Source organism: Catharus ustulatus, chromosome Z (genome assembly GCF_009819885.2).
Source record: "Catharus ustulatus isolate bCatUst1 chromosome Z, bCatUst1.pri.v2, whole genome shotgun sequence".
Classification (NCBI taxonomy): domain Eukaryota; kingdom Metazoa; phylum Chordata; class Aves; order Passeriformes; family Turdidae; genus Catharus; species Catharus ustulatus.
In genome coordinates, this window is record NC_046262.2 from 58,375,854 (window position 1) to 58,396,060 (window position 20,207).

The following is a 20,207-nucleotide window of genomic DNA, read 5'->3' on the forward strand; positions in this document are numbered from 1 at the left end:
CAGTGCTGCTCTCAACTAGTGTAGCCATTTCAGCATCTACATAATGGGGCATAGAAGAAAAGTTTTAGCTCAGCAAAGCCTTGAATGCTCCACAGTACTGGAATGAAGCATTGACGAAATAGCAAACACCAGTAGCAGCTGCTGTCGTGCCACACAGTTCAAAATTCACATTTTTGTATATATGGGTATTCATATTAATCTGTGCTTGTTAGACACTGAAGAAACGCAGCCTGTAAAAAAGTTAGGAGCAGCAATTTTGCTGGAAAACTGCCTGGTCTTTCTTGCTTCCCTAGTGCCCATTACCCAATACCCCTCTTCAACTCCAGAATTTCCTGCAGAGACAGTAGGATCCTGTGAAGGAAGGAGAAGAGGTGCAGTATTTAAGTCCCTTAAATGTCTTTTTCAATATCTTTCTATACATGTACTGGAGCCCTAAGAACTCACAAAATCTACCAAGGCTGTTCATCCATCAGCTGCCTGGAAGGATGCTAGCTAACATTCTCCCAAGTCATATGTACTGCCTGCATGAGCTTTCTCCAGAGTCTGGGGCTATCTCCTGGAGCAGAATTGTGGGCCTGGGGAACTCTAGATACATCTTCCCTGTGTTTTGAGTGGAGGTGACACCTCTGCACGGGTTACAGAGACTCAACAGCCCTTGCTGTTTCCCAGGTAAGGCTTCTCCAGCACCAGGACGGCAACTTGCCTGCCCAGGAACAGTTCTGCTCTCTTGTCTGAAGATTACACCACTGGTGCCATTTTTCACTGGTGCCCTGAAGCAAAATGAGTAGGGACATCTCCTCCGTAGCCTCCCAGCCACCCTCATAGAGGATGTTGGTGCCTTTCCCTCCTGCCTCAGGGATTTTTCCACCCTGGAAGCTCAAAATAAGCTGGATAATTATCCAGGTGTGGCTAGGGCACATTTTATAAACAAGGTTTTTAAATAACAAGGATTTAATAATCCCTATTATTTGCTGTGCCTTGTTGCACAGGTTGTCCGGAAATCCTCAGCTGGCACTGGAGTCTGTTTGCAGAGAGACAGTGACAGGCACTGCCATGCAACCATGCAGCCCAAAACCACCTCTGTGGGCTCTGCATTCACCACCACCTGTGCTGAGGGGCCTGTGAGTGATCAGATGGTGCTCTGAAAACAAGGCAAGCGAATTATTGAGTTGCCTGTGCTTTTCATTTCTGAGCTGCTGAGGCTGAGTAAACACAGCCCACATGAAGAGGTGCTGTATGGAGAAAAGGGTGCTAAGGCTTAGAAAGGTCACATCATCTTCAGCTTTTGGGTTGTGTCTGCCATTTCTTGGTTTTTGCTTTCTTTTTAACAAATGACTGAATGTGTTTGATGGGATGTTCTGCATAAAACAGTGCAGAAAATTTAAAAATCTGAATGACTAAAACCATAGCAAATTTATGTACTCAGGACCCAGCCCAGCAGAGTAAAGACAGAGAGAGGTTGTGAGGAGTAAGTTGCCATCTGTCTGCTCTGAATGTCTGGAATATCACTGAGGGCTTACTGCAGGTGATGGCTTCAGTGTTAACTTTATCTACCTGAAAAAAGGGATTTAGCCAGGCAAGGAGCTAGCTTGAGATCTGTCCGGTGAAAATGAATAGATTACCAGGCAAGGGTGTCTCCAGAATATCTAAAGAAATATGTACCTTCCCTCCTCTCCAGAAAAAGCACTATGCCTTGCACAAAGCAGAAATGCAGAGCCTGTATCATTATGCATTTATGATACTTTTGATGGTCTCCACCCCTCAGCCAAGAAAATGGGGTGGATTCACCCCTTTTCTGTCCACTGTCCTGATGTCCTCTGTCAGCTGCTCTTCTTACTTCTTGTGGAGTCTCAGGCTTATGGAGAGATAGACATTTCCTCTAATTGTACCTGGCTAGGGCTGAGTTTTTTAGCAAAGGTCCTATCAGACCAGAAAAATCAGCACTCTTCTGTCCTTTGTTCTCCTTTCTTACCCTCACTTCTAAAGATAGGTGATTTACTATTTCTTTCTCCTCCTTTATTCTGCTATATTATTCTTTCCAATATGCTCTGTGTGTGTTATCTTCCTCCAATTCATGCTGACACCCACCCAGATCCTCTCCAAACTTATAAATCCCAAGTCAAATTTACATTTCTACAGAGTTTTTATTCACCCTTAATGTTGGTTTTTTCTGTTGCTTTTTTTTTTGCAAACATTATTATTTAAATGTTTTTATAGGCTTTTTGGAACCAATTCACCATTGCCAAAACGTTTTCCAGACCTAAACTGAAAACAAAAATATGAAGTAGACCAGCAAAATTATTTCAAAATAGCTTTGGAGAGCGCTTAGGAAGGGGAGAGAAGTTGGTGGGTTTGAACCAAGTTTTTATACATTCATGACTGTAGTCCATTCAGCAGTGAATTTTTTAAATAATCATGTTTTTGATATAACTATTTCATTTTTTCAGACTATTGACTATTATGCACGATAGGATTGCTTAAGCTGTAGTGTTAGGACAGTTTATTTCATTGCATTTCTCAAGGCCATTGCTGCCTGCACACTTATAATTTGCAGTGCCTGTGTTCCAAACTCACATATAACTTGGCAACAGTTTTTAAAAAGACATTAATGTAAATAAAAAGGAGGATGTGCACACACACAAAAAATGTGTTTAGTGTAAGGATTATTTGGGGCTTATCTAAGAGCAACAGCAGGATTTATTCTGTGGTCCAGCTGATCAGGCAGACACCAGGTACTGCAAGAAGCTTTTATTCCTGCTTCCATATAGAGGATTAATGTTAAGGCATACAATTAGCTGTCAGGACTATTAATTGCCAAAATTCCTCAAGCTAAAGGGAAAAAGCCAACTCAGCAAAAAGCATCTGTCAAAGGATGGTGTGTTTTTATTTTCAACGGGATAGACCCACAGGAGACTGCCACAAGGTAAGCAGAAAACTCTGAATGGAGAAAAATAGAGAAAACCGCGATGTCTGGTGGTGAAAGCTAGGGAACGTAGGTGTCTGGTGCTGCTTGGCCAGCCAGTGACTGTCCTGAAGGAAAAGTGGACAGTGTTGCCATTCCCAGCCCCTTGCTGCTCTCCAAAGATGTTCTGAAAGTGGTGGTGAAGCAGTGGAGAGTGCCAGCCTTTTCCAAAGAAAGGCTGGTAGACCTCCCTACCCTTTGCCCCTCTCCATCAGCAAATCCCCTCTCCAGCATTTTTGTAGCCTGCACACCACCTTGGAGCATGTGGAGCAGTGGGTGAGGCCTCAAGGCATGGGGAAAAGGTGCCCGTGTGCTCCCACTTGCCTGTGACCCACACTGCCTTTTCCTCCTGGGAGAAGCAGAGGAGAGCCCGTGTCTCCATAGATCATCCCAACATGTCTGATGGTGCTGCAACTCCCAAATGCCAGACTGCTGGCAAAGAGGTCTCTGTGTCTGGGGCACCTCCAGGTGCATCTCTGAGGGCATGGTCCTGTATTTTATTACAGATGCCACAGACGCCAGCCCCCTGAGTTCACAAATAATCTTGGTTTTGTTTCTCAGAGCCACAAAACAAGGCTGCGAGATGGTTTTTTACGTTGTCCAGGCATTAGCTTCCACCATCAGTAGCTCTGGATCCACCAAGACAACTGCCTTGGACTAGAATGCCACATCCTTTTGCCCCTGGCTGTCTACACAGCAGGACATTCCCATTCTTCCTCCATCTCCCCCATCCCTGCAATGAGAACCACATGCCTTGTAAGGACAGGGGCTATATGGAATTAGATGGCAGCCACCAAGGAAGCCAGTCTCCCAAATCACAGAATGCTTTGGTCATTTATGATGAAGTATTTTCCAAAGGAAAACCAGCCATTGCCAAAACAGCTGCTGCCCCACCCTCCCCCAGTGTTTTCAACCAACTCTCCCTCCCTCCGGGGGGGTGATGGGGCTGCAGCTCCATCCAGGATCACACCCAGGCGCTTCAGAGTTCCTAGATACATTTCCTCACTTTACCACTGCCACAAAGCCACAGTGGAGAGGATGATCTGCACACACCAAGTAGGGAGGAGGAGGAGGAGTTAGAGCTGATTTACCACTTTGGAGGCAAAATGCCTTGCCAGACAGGGATTGTAAATCACAGACCCCATTAACAGGCTTAGGGGAGAAAAATGAAAAGGGCTTACTTGCCCACATTGGATTGCAGTCCTGGATGTCAAAAGGACGTTTTCAGACAACAAATGCTGAAGACCAAGTTTCAGAATGCCGGTACTTGCCTAGCCTGGGTCCCAAGCATACTGGAACACCTATGGCAACTCTGTTCAGAAAGAAAAAATGATGGAACTGCCATAAATGGTTTGAAAACAAAGAAATAGCAATACTCCATCGGAGTGTAAAACATCACCACAGAGAGACATAAAACACCTCTGGTTTGGCCAGGCTGAGAAATGTTGAAGAGTTGGTGAGACGTGTGCTGACCCTGCCTCCAGTGGGCCTCCAGACAAGCCCACTCTAGAGAAAAATGCCGTAAAACAGTGTGCTCTTTCTCCAGCAGGACACGCCATTGTATTTTTGTTGTTAAGATAGTCTCTGAGTCTGTAGATACATTTTTCTTAAATGTCAAAGGCCACTCTCTTATGCTGCATGAGCATATTTTAAAGCAGATGCAAATGTCCCTATAAATATTAGTAATATAAAAATGTGGGCTTCTGAAAAATTACCAGATAATAGTAATTTGTGGCATCAAATGAATATGGAATTTGTGAAAATTGTTTTGCAGTAGTAAATATTTTGAAGCCTGAGCCAAACTCTTACTTCACTGTTTTGCAATTACTGACATGGAAATATGTCAGTAATTATCCTTCCATGAGAACTAGTTCTAAAAACTACATTTAATGTGAATGAATACACAGAATATCCTGGGAATACAGATGTAATTCATGAGATTCCTAGTAACATTTAGCACAGTTCATTAGCTATCTAGGCCTGAACAGTGTTGGCTGAAGAAGCCAAGCAGTCTGTACGTGCAACAAAGGGTGGAGGAAAAACATTCCTCATGCAGGAGTTGAGCAGATCTGAATGTCTCAAGCACAGTGACTGTAACATACCTCTGCACTGCAATTTGATGCCTTTGCACCAGACCCCACATCCCAAACTGAAGCTTGAATGGAACAAGTAATTTATCTGTCCCCATAATTCTGGTGGGAGACACAAAGCTCCCTGGGCCAAATAAAATGTGGCAATTCCTTTGGTTGCTTTTGTTGCTCAAACTGGTCACACGCTGATGCTTTGGGGTTTTCAATAAGGCTATCTGGAATTTCCATCCTCTTGAAACATTTCAGGGTTTGCTGAAAAAAACCTTTCCTGTCCACTTCTCAATAAAAGCTGAAGAAACTAGATAGCCTTTGCAGCTGATCTGGGGAAAAGAAAGAAAGGCAACTATTGAAACAACAGACATAATTTAGAGCTGGCTGAGTCTTGGTCTAACAAAAAACCAAAATTCTCTGATGAAGGTGGAATTTTCTAGAGCAAATCATTCTAGCGGACTGTTCCCCACTCCTTTCCCTGTTAGATCCTGACTATTGAAACAACAGACATAATTTAGAGCTGGCTGAGTCTTGGTTAACAAAAAACCAAAATTCTCTGATGAAGGTGGAATTTTCTAGAGCAAATCATTCTAGCGGACTGTTCCCCACTCCTTTCCCTGTTAGATCCTGTATCTTTCTTCCCATAGGTGAATATAGGACAAAAATTATTGCACAACCAAACAGAGTGAAAAAAAAGAAACTCTTAAGGCATGGCATTGAGTAAATGTCACCTGAGTCAACTAAGAGTCCAACAGATGGAGGTTTTAACATTGTTTTTTCAAATTCATCATTAATTTATTTTTTGAAGTAATGACTGTAAATCTTCCTAGAACAGATTGTTATTCTGCCTGTTATGATTCATTGAACCAGTTCAGAATGAGATCACTATCATTCAAGCTAGCATTTTTGAGACTGCCAATTATCCTCCCAGTACTTCCTGCTACTGGGACTGCAAGCATTGTCCTTGGTACTGGCAGCCTGCTTGCACCATATCCTGGTCCAAGAGCTTTTTGTGCCACTGGCTAGCAGCACTGCTGTGCCCCCGGGGCCCTGCTTGAGTGGACCACTTTATCTGCCCCTCAGGCAGCAGCAAAATTGGAAGCTGACTTCAAGCTGCAAGGCTTGAGAGTCTGTGGAAATAAGCACCTGCAGAGATGCACAGCCATCTCCCTGAGGAGTTAGGGCTGGAATACTCTTCTCCAGAGGTGGACTCTCACCCACCTCAGCCGGCAGCTGAGCTGGCTGATGACTGGGACACAGCAGTCACTGATGCCTTTGGATAAATTGGGACTTCTCTGCTCCTCTTGCCAATTTCCACACTGTAAAGCCAAAGGAAGCGGCAAGCAGAGTGGTAGCCAGAGGAGACAGGTTACCAAAAATAGACTTTTTCCCACTTAATTTCTTTTTGGTGTGATTTCCTGATTGCGTTATTGAATCAACAATGACATAAGGGGCATGATGCAGCAACAGCAAAAGCAAAAGACACAATGACATATTTGTGTAGAAAAAAGAAAAATGAGCTGGCAGTAAAGGGGAATTCACAAATTACTTGATAAAAGGCACATAGCCATTCCCTGCCCCCAGAACCACTGTGTGAGTTCTCTGAAGGATACCAAAAGGAGAAAAAAAACCACCCAAAAAGTCAACAAACAAAGAACAAACCACCACCCCAAATTACAGCAATTACTTGATCAGGGCATTTTCACTTCCTACTCTGTGAGAGAAATTCCCCAGGTCATCTGACCTCTGTTGAAACTACACCAGGAAGAGGAGCAGTGGCAGTCTACAAGTGCAGGGCGTTCTCTGGCTGTACAAAAGCCTCCCAAGTGTGAGCCAGAGCTCAGAGCTGCGCAGGGATGTGCAGGTGTGTGTACATACAGTGAGGTGAGCTGTGAGTATCCTGCCAGCCAGATCATCTCTTGCACAACACTCCGGTCCTGTGCAGCCCGGCAGATCTGCTTTTCCTTTCGCTGCTTATTTCTAACCATGCCTCCAGAGCAGAGCTTCTGAGGAGCTGTTTCCTCATGCGCTGTTTCCTCACATGCTGCTGAAAACAGCTCTCTCCAAGAAGAGGTGGTGGCTGGCAGCATGGTGGGAATAATGGAAATGAGGACATGGATTGAGCCAGTGGTCGCAGGTTCCCAAGTGGCCAGTGCCTTCTATGACACAGCACTGCTCCTGGTAGTGAAGAACTACTACAACCAGACCAACAGCACTGCTCCCTCTCAGGTCCTGGAAGATGCTCAGCAGAAGGCTGTATCCAATTTTTATATCATCTATAACCTAGTTCTGGGCCTGAGCCCACTGGTGTCAGCCTATGGCTTGTCCAAGCTGGGGGACAGGATACATCGGAAGATCCCCATCTGCGTCCCTCTTCTTGGTTATTTGGGCTCCAAAACTCTCCTGCTCCTCCTGATTCTGCTGGGCTGGCCAGTGGAGGTGATGTATGGGGCTGCTGCCTTCAATGGACTGACAGGAGGCTTCACCACACTTTGGGCAGGCATCATGGCTCTGGGATCCCTGGGGTCCTCGGAAAGCAAGAGATCTCTGCGGCTCATCATTATCGAACTGGTGTATGGCCTTGCTGGCTTCCTGGGAAGCATGGCATCTGGCTACCTCTTTGTTGGCTTCAGTGACCGCTATCGAGAAGGCACCGTGCTGGTGTGCTGCAGCATTGCTTGCTATGCCTTCTGTCTCCTCTACAGCATTTTTGTCCTCACAGTCCCCAAGCCAGCAGCTTCCTGCCAAGCCAAAGCCAAGAATGCAGAGGAGGTGGGTGGTCAGCTGCCAGAAGCAGCAGTACCAGGGAGTTCTCAACCTTCAGAGAGCAGCATCTCCACTCCTGTATCACCCTCGAAACTCATTATCATCCTGCTGTTTGTGGCAGCAATCCTCTATGACCTTGCTGTGGTTGGTGCAATGAATGTACTCCCGCTGTTCTTGCTCAGGGAACCTTTAAGCTGGAATGCCGTGGAGATTGGCCATGGAAATGCTGCTGGGTATGTGATCTTCATTACCAGTTTCCTAGGGGTACTCGTGTTCTCCAGATACCTGAGGGACATCACCATGATCATGATCGGAGTAGCATCGTTCAGCGCTGGCATCCTCATCATGGCCTTCGTGCAGTGGACATTCCTGTTCTACATTGGTGAGTTGAACAGCCACACATGAGCAAATACACACTGAGAAAGGGGTGTTTCAACATCACTGGAAGAGCTTTTTGCTTTGCTTCATGACAAGTTTGCAGCCAGGGAGTTAGGCAGATCATCACATGGGCAATTTGCATGCAAGCATTCTTATTATTCCTCCTTCCCCTCATCTCCCTTAGTACTGTTAAGACTGAGCACTCTACAATATCCCGAGGAGGCATACACTCCTGTGAAGGATTAATTTAAGGCCCATTGACTTGTAATTCATCAGCAGGTCACAGACTAGATCTGAGCAGAACAATGTTCACACTCTGGGGGACTGGGAATTGTTGCTGATGACCTATACTAGCAGGACCACATCACTGCAGCAATAGGAAGCTTCTGCTTCCTCTGAGGTAAAGTTTCAGGCTACAATAGAAGCAAAATGGCTTCCTATTACATTAATATCTTAAAATATGATTTATTTTTGTCATATGAAGGCACTTACATCTGATGGGAAACTTAATGAAACATTGGAGCTGTAAAGTATCGCAATAATGCAGTTTACAAATCTCACACTACACATAAATTACTAAGGGACAGATAACAATAGATGGGACAGTATTCCATGATAAATGAAAGGCAAGTGTACTTTTAGGAGGTAACCTATGACAAAAAACAAAATCCAAGAATTGCATTCATTGTGGTAGAGCTATCTCACAGAGTATCATCTATTGTATGGCTTAAGGTTTTGCTTCTGAAAGTGAGAAAGACACTGGGGATAAATGACCTGAAGTGATTTTTCTGTCCATCCCTACAGGGAATGGGAATTGGAAAATTAATCAAAATTGTTCTAAAGTGAAAGATGATAGAATATTGTATTTCTGTGCTAAGTCAAACACTGAGTGACAATTTTAAGAGATTTTGTTTGTTTGTTTAGCCAATCAAGGTGGGGAATAAAAGAAAATATTAAGTAAAAAAAAAAAGCTTGCTTAATAATTCAGCTCATCTTCATCCTGACATCATGCTGCTATGCAGTGTGTAGGATGCTTATTCCCTGCATTGCAGAAACACCTTGGTACACTAGACACGGACCAAGTCTTCACTGAGGCTAGTTCTGCTGACAGGAAGGTAATTCCAGCTCCCTATAAATTTGCATAGTAGAGACAGGCTAGAATACTGCGAGCCAGAAGCTTGCACAGCTTGCACTGATGTAGTGCTACAAAGGTATTGCTTCTGTCAAGGCTGTGTAGCACAGGGGGCTCTCTCTGCATGATAAAACTGAAGTCATCATCCTCAGTGTCTCAAAGGAGCGTGAGAACCCCATCTACACTGGCATGTCTGGCTAAGAACAAGAGACCATGTCTAGTTTGGGCAAAGTACCTCTGCTAATGGGAGTAATAGGTGGCTTTTCTGCCTTGGATCAAGTGAGGACCCACCTCTTTTTTGCACTCAGGGGATGAGAAAAGGTGAAGCAAGGTGCCTGCCCAAGCCAGAGGGATGTAATCTTGAAAAGCAGTGGTTTGTTGGGTCATAACGAGCAGGTACTGGCGATAACTCAAAATTCATTGCATTACAGCACGGGCAGTGATGCTCTTTGCCCTCATCCCCTTACCAACCATCAGGTCCATGTTGTCCAAGTATGTTGAAGGATCATCCTATGGTGAGTATTTTGGTTACCTTACCAACCAAAACCCCCTGAAATGCCTTTATTCAGCCTAAAGTACTTAGAAAAAGGTAAGTTAATGCTGCAATCTGTGTTTTGTGTAATAATACCAGAACAGACGATACCACAAACAGGAAGGGAGAAGCAGAGAAACTTGCTGGACAAGATTCTTATATCCAATCTTCTTGTCCTTGGTTGCATCATCATTTATCCACAGAATTTTCAGCACATACTTCAAAAGATTACAATCAGTACATAGTTCAAAGGTGGGGAAAATAGCTGAGGTGCTGCTCAAAAACACAGTACTGCAGGGAGAACCAAGAAAAGCAGGACATTTTGTTGAAACACTGTGGTATTCATACCATTTGTATCTGGTTTCTTTTTTTTCCAATTTTGGGAAGGGTGGACTATTTTCATCTTTTTTATTTTCAGTTATGCTCTCTAAACATTTCTTTAGATGTTTCGAAGTTTGTTCCCGTCAGGTTTGATTTAACTACAAAGAATAACTTTTGCATACAAATTGACCCTTCTTGGAACAGCAGCTAGAATTCTTTTCCACTAAAATATGAATTAAAAATTAGTGAAATGTACTTTACAGCAGCATATCGAGGCCTACCATTTTTCCCCAATGAGATAGTTTTAGATACAAGATACAGGACTGTCCATTCATTCAAACAGCACCACAGGCCCACAACTGCTCATACCTCTTCCAAACATATTTCCTCTGCATCCTTCATGTCCTTTTCCTTTCTGCCAAATGAACATCACACTGCTCTGTCACCAGTTTACTCCTACTGCTTTGCTCCTTCAACATCCACCACAGCAAAATCATCTACATGCCACAAACAGCACAGCTCACACCCCAAATTAATCTAATAAATCAAAAGTTTTGACCTCCACCTCGAGCCATAAAGGTTGCCCATGACCTCGAGTAGGACCCTACAGCAGAGCAGCACTTGCCTTGTGGTTGCAGTCTCTTCTCCTTAGCTGGTGGCTGCTGGTGCAGAGGGGCTGCAGAAAGCTACAAGGGCAGCAAGCTCAGCACACAGCCCTAACCTTGCTGCCAGTCTGCAAGTCCCAGCAGGGCTAGGTTACTTCCTTTCACCCATTTAATGTGACAGAAACCCTTCAGTAAAAAGTGGTTTCAACTAGAACTCAGGTTTCTGTCTTTCTTCCACATGAAGTATCATACAAATAACATACACATCCCCATTTCAGGCATTTTTGTAATTTCAACCCTGTGAACCACTTTCCTGGCCTAGGCCAGAAGTGGACCCTGATCAAAATTTCTCCTGTCCTGAAGATGTCGGCTCTAGACTATTTTTCTACCTCTAGGAAAAGGAGCACTTATTAACCAGTTTATCGTTGCTTTTACAAGAAGCTACCTTTTATGTAGACTGTTTAGGCAGACAGTTTTCCAGTTGAATCTTTTGTTCGACACCTAAAAGAAGGACAAATAATTTAATTGTGATCTGGAACAGAAGCAGATGCAAGCTCATGCCATCTGGTGTTAGTGGAGCAATGACTACACAGTTGTGATTGTGGATTTGTCAGGGAGCTACCACGGCCGGTTTGTTAATCTTCAGTAACAAACTATGTTCTTGTCTTACAGGTAAGGTGTTTGTCCTGCTGCAGCTGTCTTTAGTCACCACGGGAGTAGTGACATCTACAGTCTACAACAAGATCTATCAAAACACACTGGACTGGTACAGTGGCTTCTGCTTCATTTTGTCTTTTCTAGTTGGCTGCCTGAGTCTCCTCCCTTTAAGGTAAGAAATAGGAAAAATTTTGTTCAAATACAACAAAAATGTTGTATTTTCACTGTTCTTCCTGATTCTTAGTATAAAATATATAATGCGGATAGGAAATAAATTTAAAAAGAAAACAAGACCTCCCCCACCAGCTGAATTAAAAAAAAAATGGGAAAAACAAAGAAACTTGCAGAAATGAGTTGACAAATATCAAGGAGATTCAAAGAATGAAAGTTACAATGTCTAGCAAGTTGTTTTTTTTTATTTTTGTTCAATATAACACTAATTGCTGTAGGAAGACTACTTGGCAGTTTAACCTCTAACAGTTCCAGGGAACAAAACATTCACACAAATGTGTTTGATACTCTGAAAATACCAGTAAGTAGAATGAAAGAATAATCCTACACAAAGTAAATTTTTTTTTAAAAAATTCCATTATACATTACTTACCCATTGTGACAGAGAAGAATATTCTGAGTCTCCTTCAAATGTTTCAAAGAGAAACCATTACCACAGTGAAGGAAAATGTTACTTTTCTAGTCCACTGAATTTGCCTAACTGTACCACCACAGAGTGACTGAGAGGTATAATTTCAGGAACAACTTTTACGCACAAAAGCAGCATAATTTTAAGAGAGAAAGCTGAAACAACCCCTCCATCTACCTTTACAGATTTTTTGAAAGCTCTCCCTCCAAATCTTACTTCATCCATTAGAGCCTCCCCAAGACTCTAGCATGTTGCATTACAAGAAACAGCAAGATTTTTTTCTGTGTGAACTGTGATAATGTCAGTATTTAATCCATGTAACAATATTTTTATTCATATATAACAAACACACTGGTTAGGCTAATGCTTGATTCCAGGCAAAATTCTTGCCTAGCTCTGCTGTAGATGAAACAAAACAAAGTAGTAGAAAATCTAAAAGTACTATGTATACTGACTTCAGTAGCACGTCTTAGAGAGGAAGAAAAAGCAACACTAAGGAAAGCTCCTCCACCATCACCTCTGTTTTATCCAGAGTATCAAAGACTTTCTGGGCTTGTGAATGCATTTGACAAGCAGCATCTTCAGGACTACTAGTGTTGGGAAGGCTACTTCATACTCAACATTCCCCTGGCTCTGCTTTCCTCCTCAAATCTTCCAGACACAAAAGACTTGTTTCTGATGTGCAACCCAGGGGTCACTGCTAGCTACTCAAATGCTTTTCAATACAGATTTCAAACAGAAGTACTATTACCAGTACAAACACAGGTTATTACAATGAAGGATGATAAATGGTGCCAATGTTATTGCCCGTATACAAGAGAGGCTGGCAGATCATTGAGAGGAATCCCATTGGCACTCAGCCAGCTCCAGACACTGCAGCGAAGTCTAAGATGTGGAAAGAGCAAACTACAGTTTGAGAAGGTGGTTTGCTAATTCTTATTATCTGCATTTTTTATTGTTCTTTACAGCTTTGTGGCCATCAAACAACAGTCAACCACTGGCTCCCTTGAGATTCTGGCCGAGTAATGAAGGTATCTTCTGGTTGTTATCATTAGTCCGTGCAGCTACCAATACAACAGGATACACAGCATTTGTATTTCCACTTCCCAGCATGCCACAACCTCCCAGCCACTAAGCTCACCAAGGAGAGATGTTTGCCTAGCTATTTCTGCAACATGCACCCCATCCTTCAGAGTATGTGCACTGGCTCTCGCACACCAGCAGGTCTTCAGAGCATTCTGCTTTTTGCTAGGCTGGTTAGCAATACCGAAGATGGACAAGAATATAGGCTAGAAATGAAAATGGCATTTCTAGACACATTGCTCAGAGCGGATGCAGAAAGCAGAGGACTGGTTTTCCATTAGTTCCTTCTTGTCTGTTCACTCAGAAATCTCATGGCAGTTCTGTGACTTTGGCTGATGAAACGGGGCTGCAAACCACGTCACCTGCACAGAGCCATCAGCAGGCCACATTGACTCTCCACCTCCTACAGATGTTATCAGCCCAGCCAATTAATGTTACATACAAGGCCATTAAATAGAGAAAAACCATCATAAAATATGTAAGATTAACACAATTTTAGTAATCCCTACAATAAAACACCTCTGAACAGATGTTCATGACCTTGACTTCGGGGATTTTGCCCCACTGCCCCTGAATGGTGCTTCAACAGAGCTCATGCTCTTCGAGGACTAAAACTCAAGAGCTAATGCTCACACCACCACAATGTGCTACTCTTGTAACAGGTTAAGACCAGGTTAAGTGCAGCACAGAGCTCCTACAGGATTTATGCAGGTGTAGGGACATTGAGACCATATAATAGTCACCGTGCCACCTCAGCTTTAACCTGGGGTGGAAAGGAACCTCATACAATACAGCAACTAGAATAAGAGGATGTCACATAAATCTGAACATGAGTCAAAAGTCTGGCCTGTCTCACAAGAATGTGTCTGCTTACACATCAATTGAACTAAAAAGGATTAAGTGGCTTCCAAGGCCCTGGACTAAGTAAAGGGAAGTTAAAAGCTCTTAAATAACTGAAATAATCTGGAGGTAAATCAGGCAGCTTCAGTTCTAGTAAGAGGTATAGCAAGCAGAAGTTGGTTCATCATTACACGACCTCTTGCTCTGAGGAAGTTGCTGTCACTCTGTCGTCTCCCCTCTCCCCACCACCCAATCTTTCCTTGGCTCTTTCACTTTCAGAAGCACTTCCAGAAGCAGTGCAGCAATAGATGATTTCTAGTTAGATCAACTGTGGAAGATTAAGAGAAGGGTATTTCTCCAGTAAGATAGTGAGCTGCTTAGCAAAATAAGCACACATATAATTTCACCAGTGAAGACTGCAAAAAAATGGAACTTTATTCTAAGTAAAGGAGTCATCTTTTAATACATTTATTGGTCCATTCCATTAAATTAATTGAGGTAAACAAATGGTGCATTTAAAAAATGTACACACTAATAGAGAATTACAAACAGTTTTACCTCAAAGCATTTTTCTCCATCAATACTAGCTCCATAGTAAACAATGCACAAAGTATATTTAAAGAGATATATGAAAGGGTATAGAAACATGCCAGCACCAGAAGGCAAGACAACATTTCATAGCCTGCGAGTCTGAACAAGAGCCTAGTTGCCAGATTCGACCATGTACGGGACGCAAATGCCTCCTTCCCATTTTTACATTGTTTACTAGCTAATTCACACAGAGACAAGTCTTTTCACAGCTTTCATTTTGTATTTTAATGGTATGAACAGTGACTCTAGTTCTGGTGAGTGGGTTTATAGAGTGAAAGTAGAAAAGTCTGGACAAGGAACCAGCACCGTTTTGGTCCCCATCACTGACACCTTCAACACAATGTGTGAAGCTCACAGCCAGCTTGCCTTCACCTGCACAGCCCATCTCTCCAGACCTTAGGGAGCAACAGAGGGATGCAGGCACAGAGAAGCAAGAACAAGGACAGTGCTTCTTTATTTCTGTGTACTGTAGACACAAGCCCTTTGGCTCTTATGCTCTTATTGTAAGACTGGCCCTCACTAATCTGTCTCCTTGTCCAGTGGGAATATTGCACTGGCCACAACACTGCAGCTTAATCTGAAGGTATGGATACCAGCACCAGGGTTAAGGAAATGGTTTAGCTTCAAAGCATAGACCTTCAAAGCAATCTAGGACAGTGACTAGCCTTTATTGTTTTAGCATGCCATTTACATAAAGATGATCTACTTACACCTCTTTGGAAAGTTCATTATTTTCTGCAAATTTAATGTGCTTTAGGCATGCAACCTTAAAACTTGTCCAGTTCATTGCAAAGTACTTCTACAACTCAGATACTTCAGCAAGACTTTCAAGTGCTAAGCACAGAATTAAGCACTGCCATTTTAGTTTGTAAGTTGTTTCAACAGCACTCCCAAATAGTTTTAAATGCCACATTCAATCTGCCAGAAGGCAAATTCATTCCTGTGATCCCCAGTTTTACTTCACAAGAGGAAAAAAAAAAAATCCAACACGTAGTAGCAACTTGCCTGTAGAACAAGTGTTCACTTTCCCTATGTATTGGTGTAGTAAAAGTTAATATACCCAAGGAAAGAATATTCTACCTTCAGAATTTAAAATGACAGAACATCTAATGAGCTAATTTAGTCTATACAGTTTTGTTCAGTGGTTATCAGGACAAGGATTTTCAACAGTCTGCAACAGTAATCATAACGATATCCAGTTAAATTGTGCAAGTTTTAACAAAAGCATGGCTTGTGTTAGATAATGGACATCTGCTGATGTGGGAAAGAATTCTTTTGTACCCTTGCATCTGCAGGACTGACACCTGAAAGCAGTATGTGTCATGAACAGGCTATGCAGAGCCAGTGCTTCAAGGCTGCTACACAGTACTTCCACAGAACTCTCTCTGCCACTCATGCTTTGTTGCTATCAGTTACTCCACTACTTTATCCTTTGCACAAGTTTTAGTGCAGCAAAAATCCAAGCAGATTTCAGTGAAGAATCATACTTCATTCTTTAATAACAACTAAAAACAACTTTAATAACAATTCATAACAAAACTGTTTGTCTTTAGAGCTACACATATTACCTTTCCATTTTCCAATGTATACCTGAAAAAGCCATGATGTTTCAACATCTATGTTTATTGCAAGAATTAGAACCTGATAAAGGTATACATGAACAATGCATGGTCCATTACTGAGCACACGGAAAAGATCTCAGTGCTTTCTTTATTGTGCTGGTGCCACTTAAGAGAAGAAACAAACACCACAGAAATGATACAGAAGTAACGGGGCAGCAGTGAATTATGCATCCGCTGAGAGAACCTTGCCCTGGCTATGGACTATGAGGAAAACTGGGACTGCTGAAAGAACCACAAGCTCATAAAAAGGGTGCCAACTACTTTTGGTGCCATTTTGGTCCATGTGCAGAGAGTCATCTTAAGTGACTTAACACTCAACCAGTTACAGAAAATATGAAGCACCTGCACTATTCCTGCTTCCCTTTACCAAAAATCTTCTGTTTCTCTCAGGGAAGTGTGGAATCCAAAGTAAAGACTTCTATAAGGATTACAGGACAACATGTTAAGAGTTTCAGTTCAGGACTCAACCTCCCTCCAACAGCAGTTATGTCACACAAGTGTCACTCTGCACATCTTACCAGAATTTCCTGCAACTTTTGTAGTTTTCCTGACTGGCATGGTGCCCCAAACATCAAGGTCAGGATCCTACCCCCACCTCATCCACAGCCTCTCCCTCAGTCACCCTGTGATTTACAACAGCTCTTCATAAGAATAGACCAACTACACAGCCTGTAGGAACTGAGACCCACCTATGCACACTCTTATTACACTGCAGCAATTCTTTCAGCGGGCTTCTCCTTTGAATGCCAAGTTTTACTTCCCTTGTAAGAGCTTAAGATGTTTTGGTCCAGATCACGCAAGATATCCTGATCTTCAGCAGCTCCAGCCTCAACAGTTACACGTTGACTTGAACTTCATTTGGTACTCTCCACTTCCACTACACTTTTCATGAACAGCTGTCATATTAATTGCTAAATTGCCCAGAAGCAACACCCACTTCAGTTTGACATAAAGCAAAGCAGGAAGAGTCCCTTAGTATTGTAAGGCATCAGATGAAACAACCTGTAGGAAAAAAACACCATTCTTTCTACTCATCTTGTGCTGTTTATTTTAATAAAATGGTGGGAAGACTGACTAAATATTAGTTCAAAATATATTTTGCTTAAGTGATGTTGTAGAGTCAGCTACAAAATTCCATTTATTCCACATGAACTAATTAAAAAAGCATGTTATCTTTCTTGGTGGAAAATGGGGAAGACTGTAACCCTGAAGGACAGACTGTTAGATAGTATGCAAGTGCTTATTCTAGATTGCTTCAAGATGATCCCCTTAAGTACTTCCCCTGAACAAAAGGAGTCCGTGATTCTGAACCTGACGGTAACTTAAAACAGAGTTCTCATTTACACCAAAAAGTGCATATTGACAAACTGACCTTAAAACAAGGAACACAGTCTTAGTACCACAAAGTTGTCATTGAAGGCTGAGCCAAAAAGAATTTCTTAAAATGTCTTATTTTTACTTTTTCATGCAGAGAACACCATCTCATTAGCCTGACAGCTACCACAGTGCTGCAATAACTGATCTTGAGAGTTCTACAAAGCCACCAGGCTGAGAAGGGTGGCTGCATGTTCAGTTTGTGTTTACGAAGGAATAAATTCCAAATCAGACTAGTACCTGGTAGGCTGTTACAGGAGAACAGAGAAGTTGCACAGAAAGAATTACTGCTCACATTCTTTGCAAGAATGTTGCCAGAGAACAAGTAATCACTCAAATTTTGCAGTAAGCACAGAGTTATTTATTGCCCTAAATCCCAGAATTACACTCATAGGAGCCCCAACCCCTCTCACTAGGATGTTTAAATCACATCAGCATTCCTAAGGCCATTGACACCAAGTAGGCATTCACTTGAGGTTGGACTGCAAGAGCAAGGACAAAAAAGGGACTTGCAGAAGCAGCTGCAATTCTAAAGGGCAACAAAAACTACAAAGAAAATAGATCTGTGACAAAAAGTAGTCCTAAAAGACTTGCCATGTGGTTCAGCAGAGACAGGTATGAACACTGTGTACCTAATAGGGTACTCATCTATCCCTCACCAACCCATTTAAGGCAAGTTTCACACACTGATGCTTGGTGGAAGGAAACATTTTACATCTCTTGGCTTTTGGCTGCTGCAAAGAAAGTGTGAGGAGGAGAGAAAGCAGAGTTCTACTTTTACTACAGCAGGCATCTTAGGTGACCAAGCCTAAAGTGGCTGTAGCAAAACCCATATATAAAGCATGGTGTAAGAGATCACCATGCAACTTCCAGAGCTAGCTTTGGAAAAACCAGACTCATACTTCCTCCCTCATTCCAGAAACAACCCTTGAAAGGCTGCAGTCCAACTCATTCCCGCTGTTAGGCTGGTTTTGATCCCCAAGTCAGTCACAAGTACACTTCAGTCAACTGACATTACTTCATAATCACCAAGGTAAACAAAGATACTCAGTATGACCCAACAGCATGCCACACTCACAAAAACCACAGTTCATGCTTGCATCACCAGCTATCTGCAGCTAGTGTTGGTATGGTCTGTCTAGAACCAGCCTGACTCCCAGACAGAAAAGTCTACAGAGACCATTTCATCCAGAGGCAGCACACAGCAGTAGCAAAACAGAAAATATTCTTTCCCAGCCTTTCCTTGTCCATTAAAAAAAAAAAAAAAAGGATAAGGATTGGTTTGGGACTACTCTTTCATAGAAATAATTATTGGTTTGGGTTTTTTTAAGCAAACAAAACAGAATAGTAAAAATGTCATTTGGCACCTTGCAGTAGAGTTTTATTTTCATCTTTTTAGTGTTCCACTCATCAGTTCCTTCCAGACTAGAGAGGTAAATTTTAACAAGATCCCCATGCACTTTCACTGTGAACCCCAATCACTCCATAGGGTAAAGAAGGAACCATTCAAGATAACTCAAAAAGATGAAACATACCCCAGTTTAAACACAAAAATTGAGGAAAAAAAATTCAAATAGGCTGGAACAGATACTCTGAAAAACTAAGTGCAGCTGTCATTTCAATTAACTTAACAAAAAGAGTCCTCCATACAGCTCCAGTATGACTAGTGGTACTGAGCATAGAAGTGCTAGACTGTCCATGAAGGTACTTCTTATTTGGTCTCTGGCTTGTCTTGCAATAGTGGTATAATTGACTCCCACGCCGTAAGGCACTGAAGAAAGAAAGAAAGATTTACAAAAGTGATTTTATATCATTTCATATAACTTCTGACCAACCCTTCCAGCCCAACAGCAAGCAAACTGAAGAAAAGTTATGTGGGTCTTTATAGATTATTACAGAAGGGTGCTAAAAAACAATGTCAAACAGCAAGGAAGTGTTAGAACAGCTGCATCTTCCAAACAAATTCAACAAATTCAAGTTTTCCAGAGTCATCAGATGTCCAAAGCCTCTAAAAATCATCAGAACATCCAGGACTTCCAAATACTAACCTACATTTCTCTAAACTGAAGAATACCACAGCTTTCAGCTAGGCAGATGAACTGTTTTGAGTAGAAATTTATGTCTTTGTGGCACGGCTGAGGATGAAGGCTGCTTTGGACACCATGGCAGCTATTACAGACTACCTCCAGCAAATGTGTTTGAAAGAAAACATGTCTTTAGGAAAGCTAATTCTGTGACACAGAATTATAGTGTATTCCAGTATGGCTCTGGGACTTGACTCCACTACATGACGAACTGGTAGTGCCTGGTATAGTAAACTGTAAGTGGAGTGTAGCTCCTGGGTTATTAGAAAGCCACTCTAGGCTTTGGAGTAATTTTCCCAGCCACATATACTTAGTAGAGTCTTTGTACTGTGTGTTGTTACTGTCTTTCAACTACACAGAGCCCAGAAGTCAAACTGGGCAAACACAGACTGTGGAATCCAAATTATTAAATGCTGGAAATGGGCAAACTCATCAGTAGCTCTTATATCCCCAAGTAGATGTTGACAGACATCTTCTTTCTAACCTTGCTGACTGTACTGCAGATGAATAGAGTACTTCTAGTTGTGTAACCCCCTCCC

General features: G+C 42.3%; 2 protein-coding genes across 2 annotated transcripts in view; one reads left to right on the forward strand and one right to left on the reverse strand.

Annotated features, from left to right (window-relative positions):
• Positions 1-6,654: 6,654 nt before the first annotated feature.
• Positions 6,655-18,616, forward strand: SLC46A2 (solute carrier family 46 member 2). Its single transcript, XM_033084822.1, has 4 exons — positions 6,655-8,191; positions 9,751-9,834; positions 11,450-11,606; positions 13,043-18,616. The coding sequence occupies exons 1-4, from the start codon at positions 7,132-7,134 to the stop codon at positions 13,098-13,100; spliced, it is 1,359 nt and encodes a 452-aa protein (XP_032940713.1). The 5' UTR covers positions 6,655-7,131; the 3' UTR covers positions 13,101-18,616.
• Positions 14,442-20,207, reverse strand: part of SNX30 (sorting nexin family member 30) — a 53,991-nt gene continuing 48,225 nt past the window's right edge. The window contains exon 9 of the mRNA XM_033084823.2: positions 14,442-19,355. Coding sequence (XP_032940714.1) covers positions 19,296-19,355 — 60 coding nt within the window. The 3' untranslated portion in view covers positions 14,442-19,295. The remainder of the gene's footprint in view (positions 19,356-20,207) is intronic.

Coding starts and splice junctions, on each gene's coding strand:
- SLC46A2 (XM_033084822.1), top strand. CDS start 7,132: ATGGTGGGAATAATGGAAATGAGGACATGGATTGAGCCAGTGGTCGCA. Junction 8,192..9,750: donor GACATTCCTGTTCTACATTG/GTGAGTTGAACA, acceptor ATTGCATTACAG/CACGGGCAGTGATGCTCTTT. Junction 9,835..11,449: donor TGTTGAAGGATCATCCTATG/GTGAGTATTTTG, acceptor CTTGTCTTACAG/GTAAGGTGTTTGTCCTGCTG.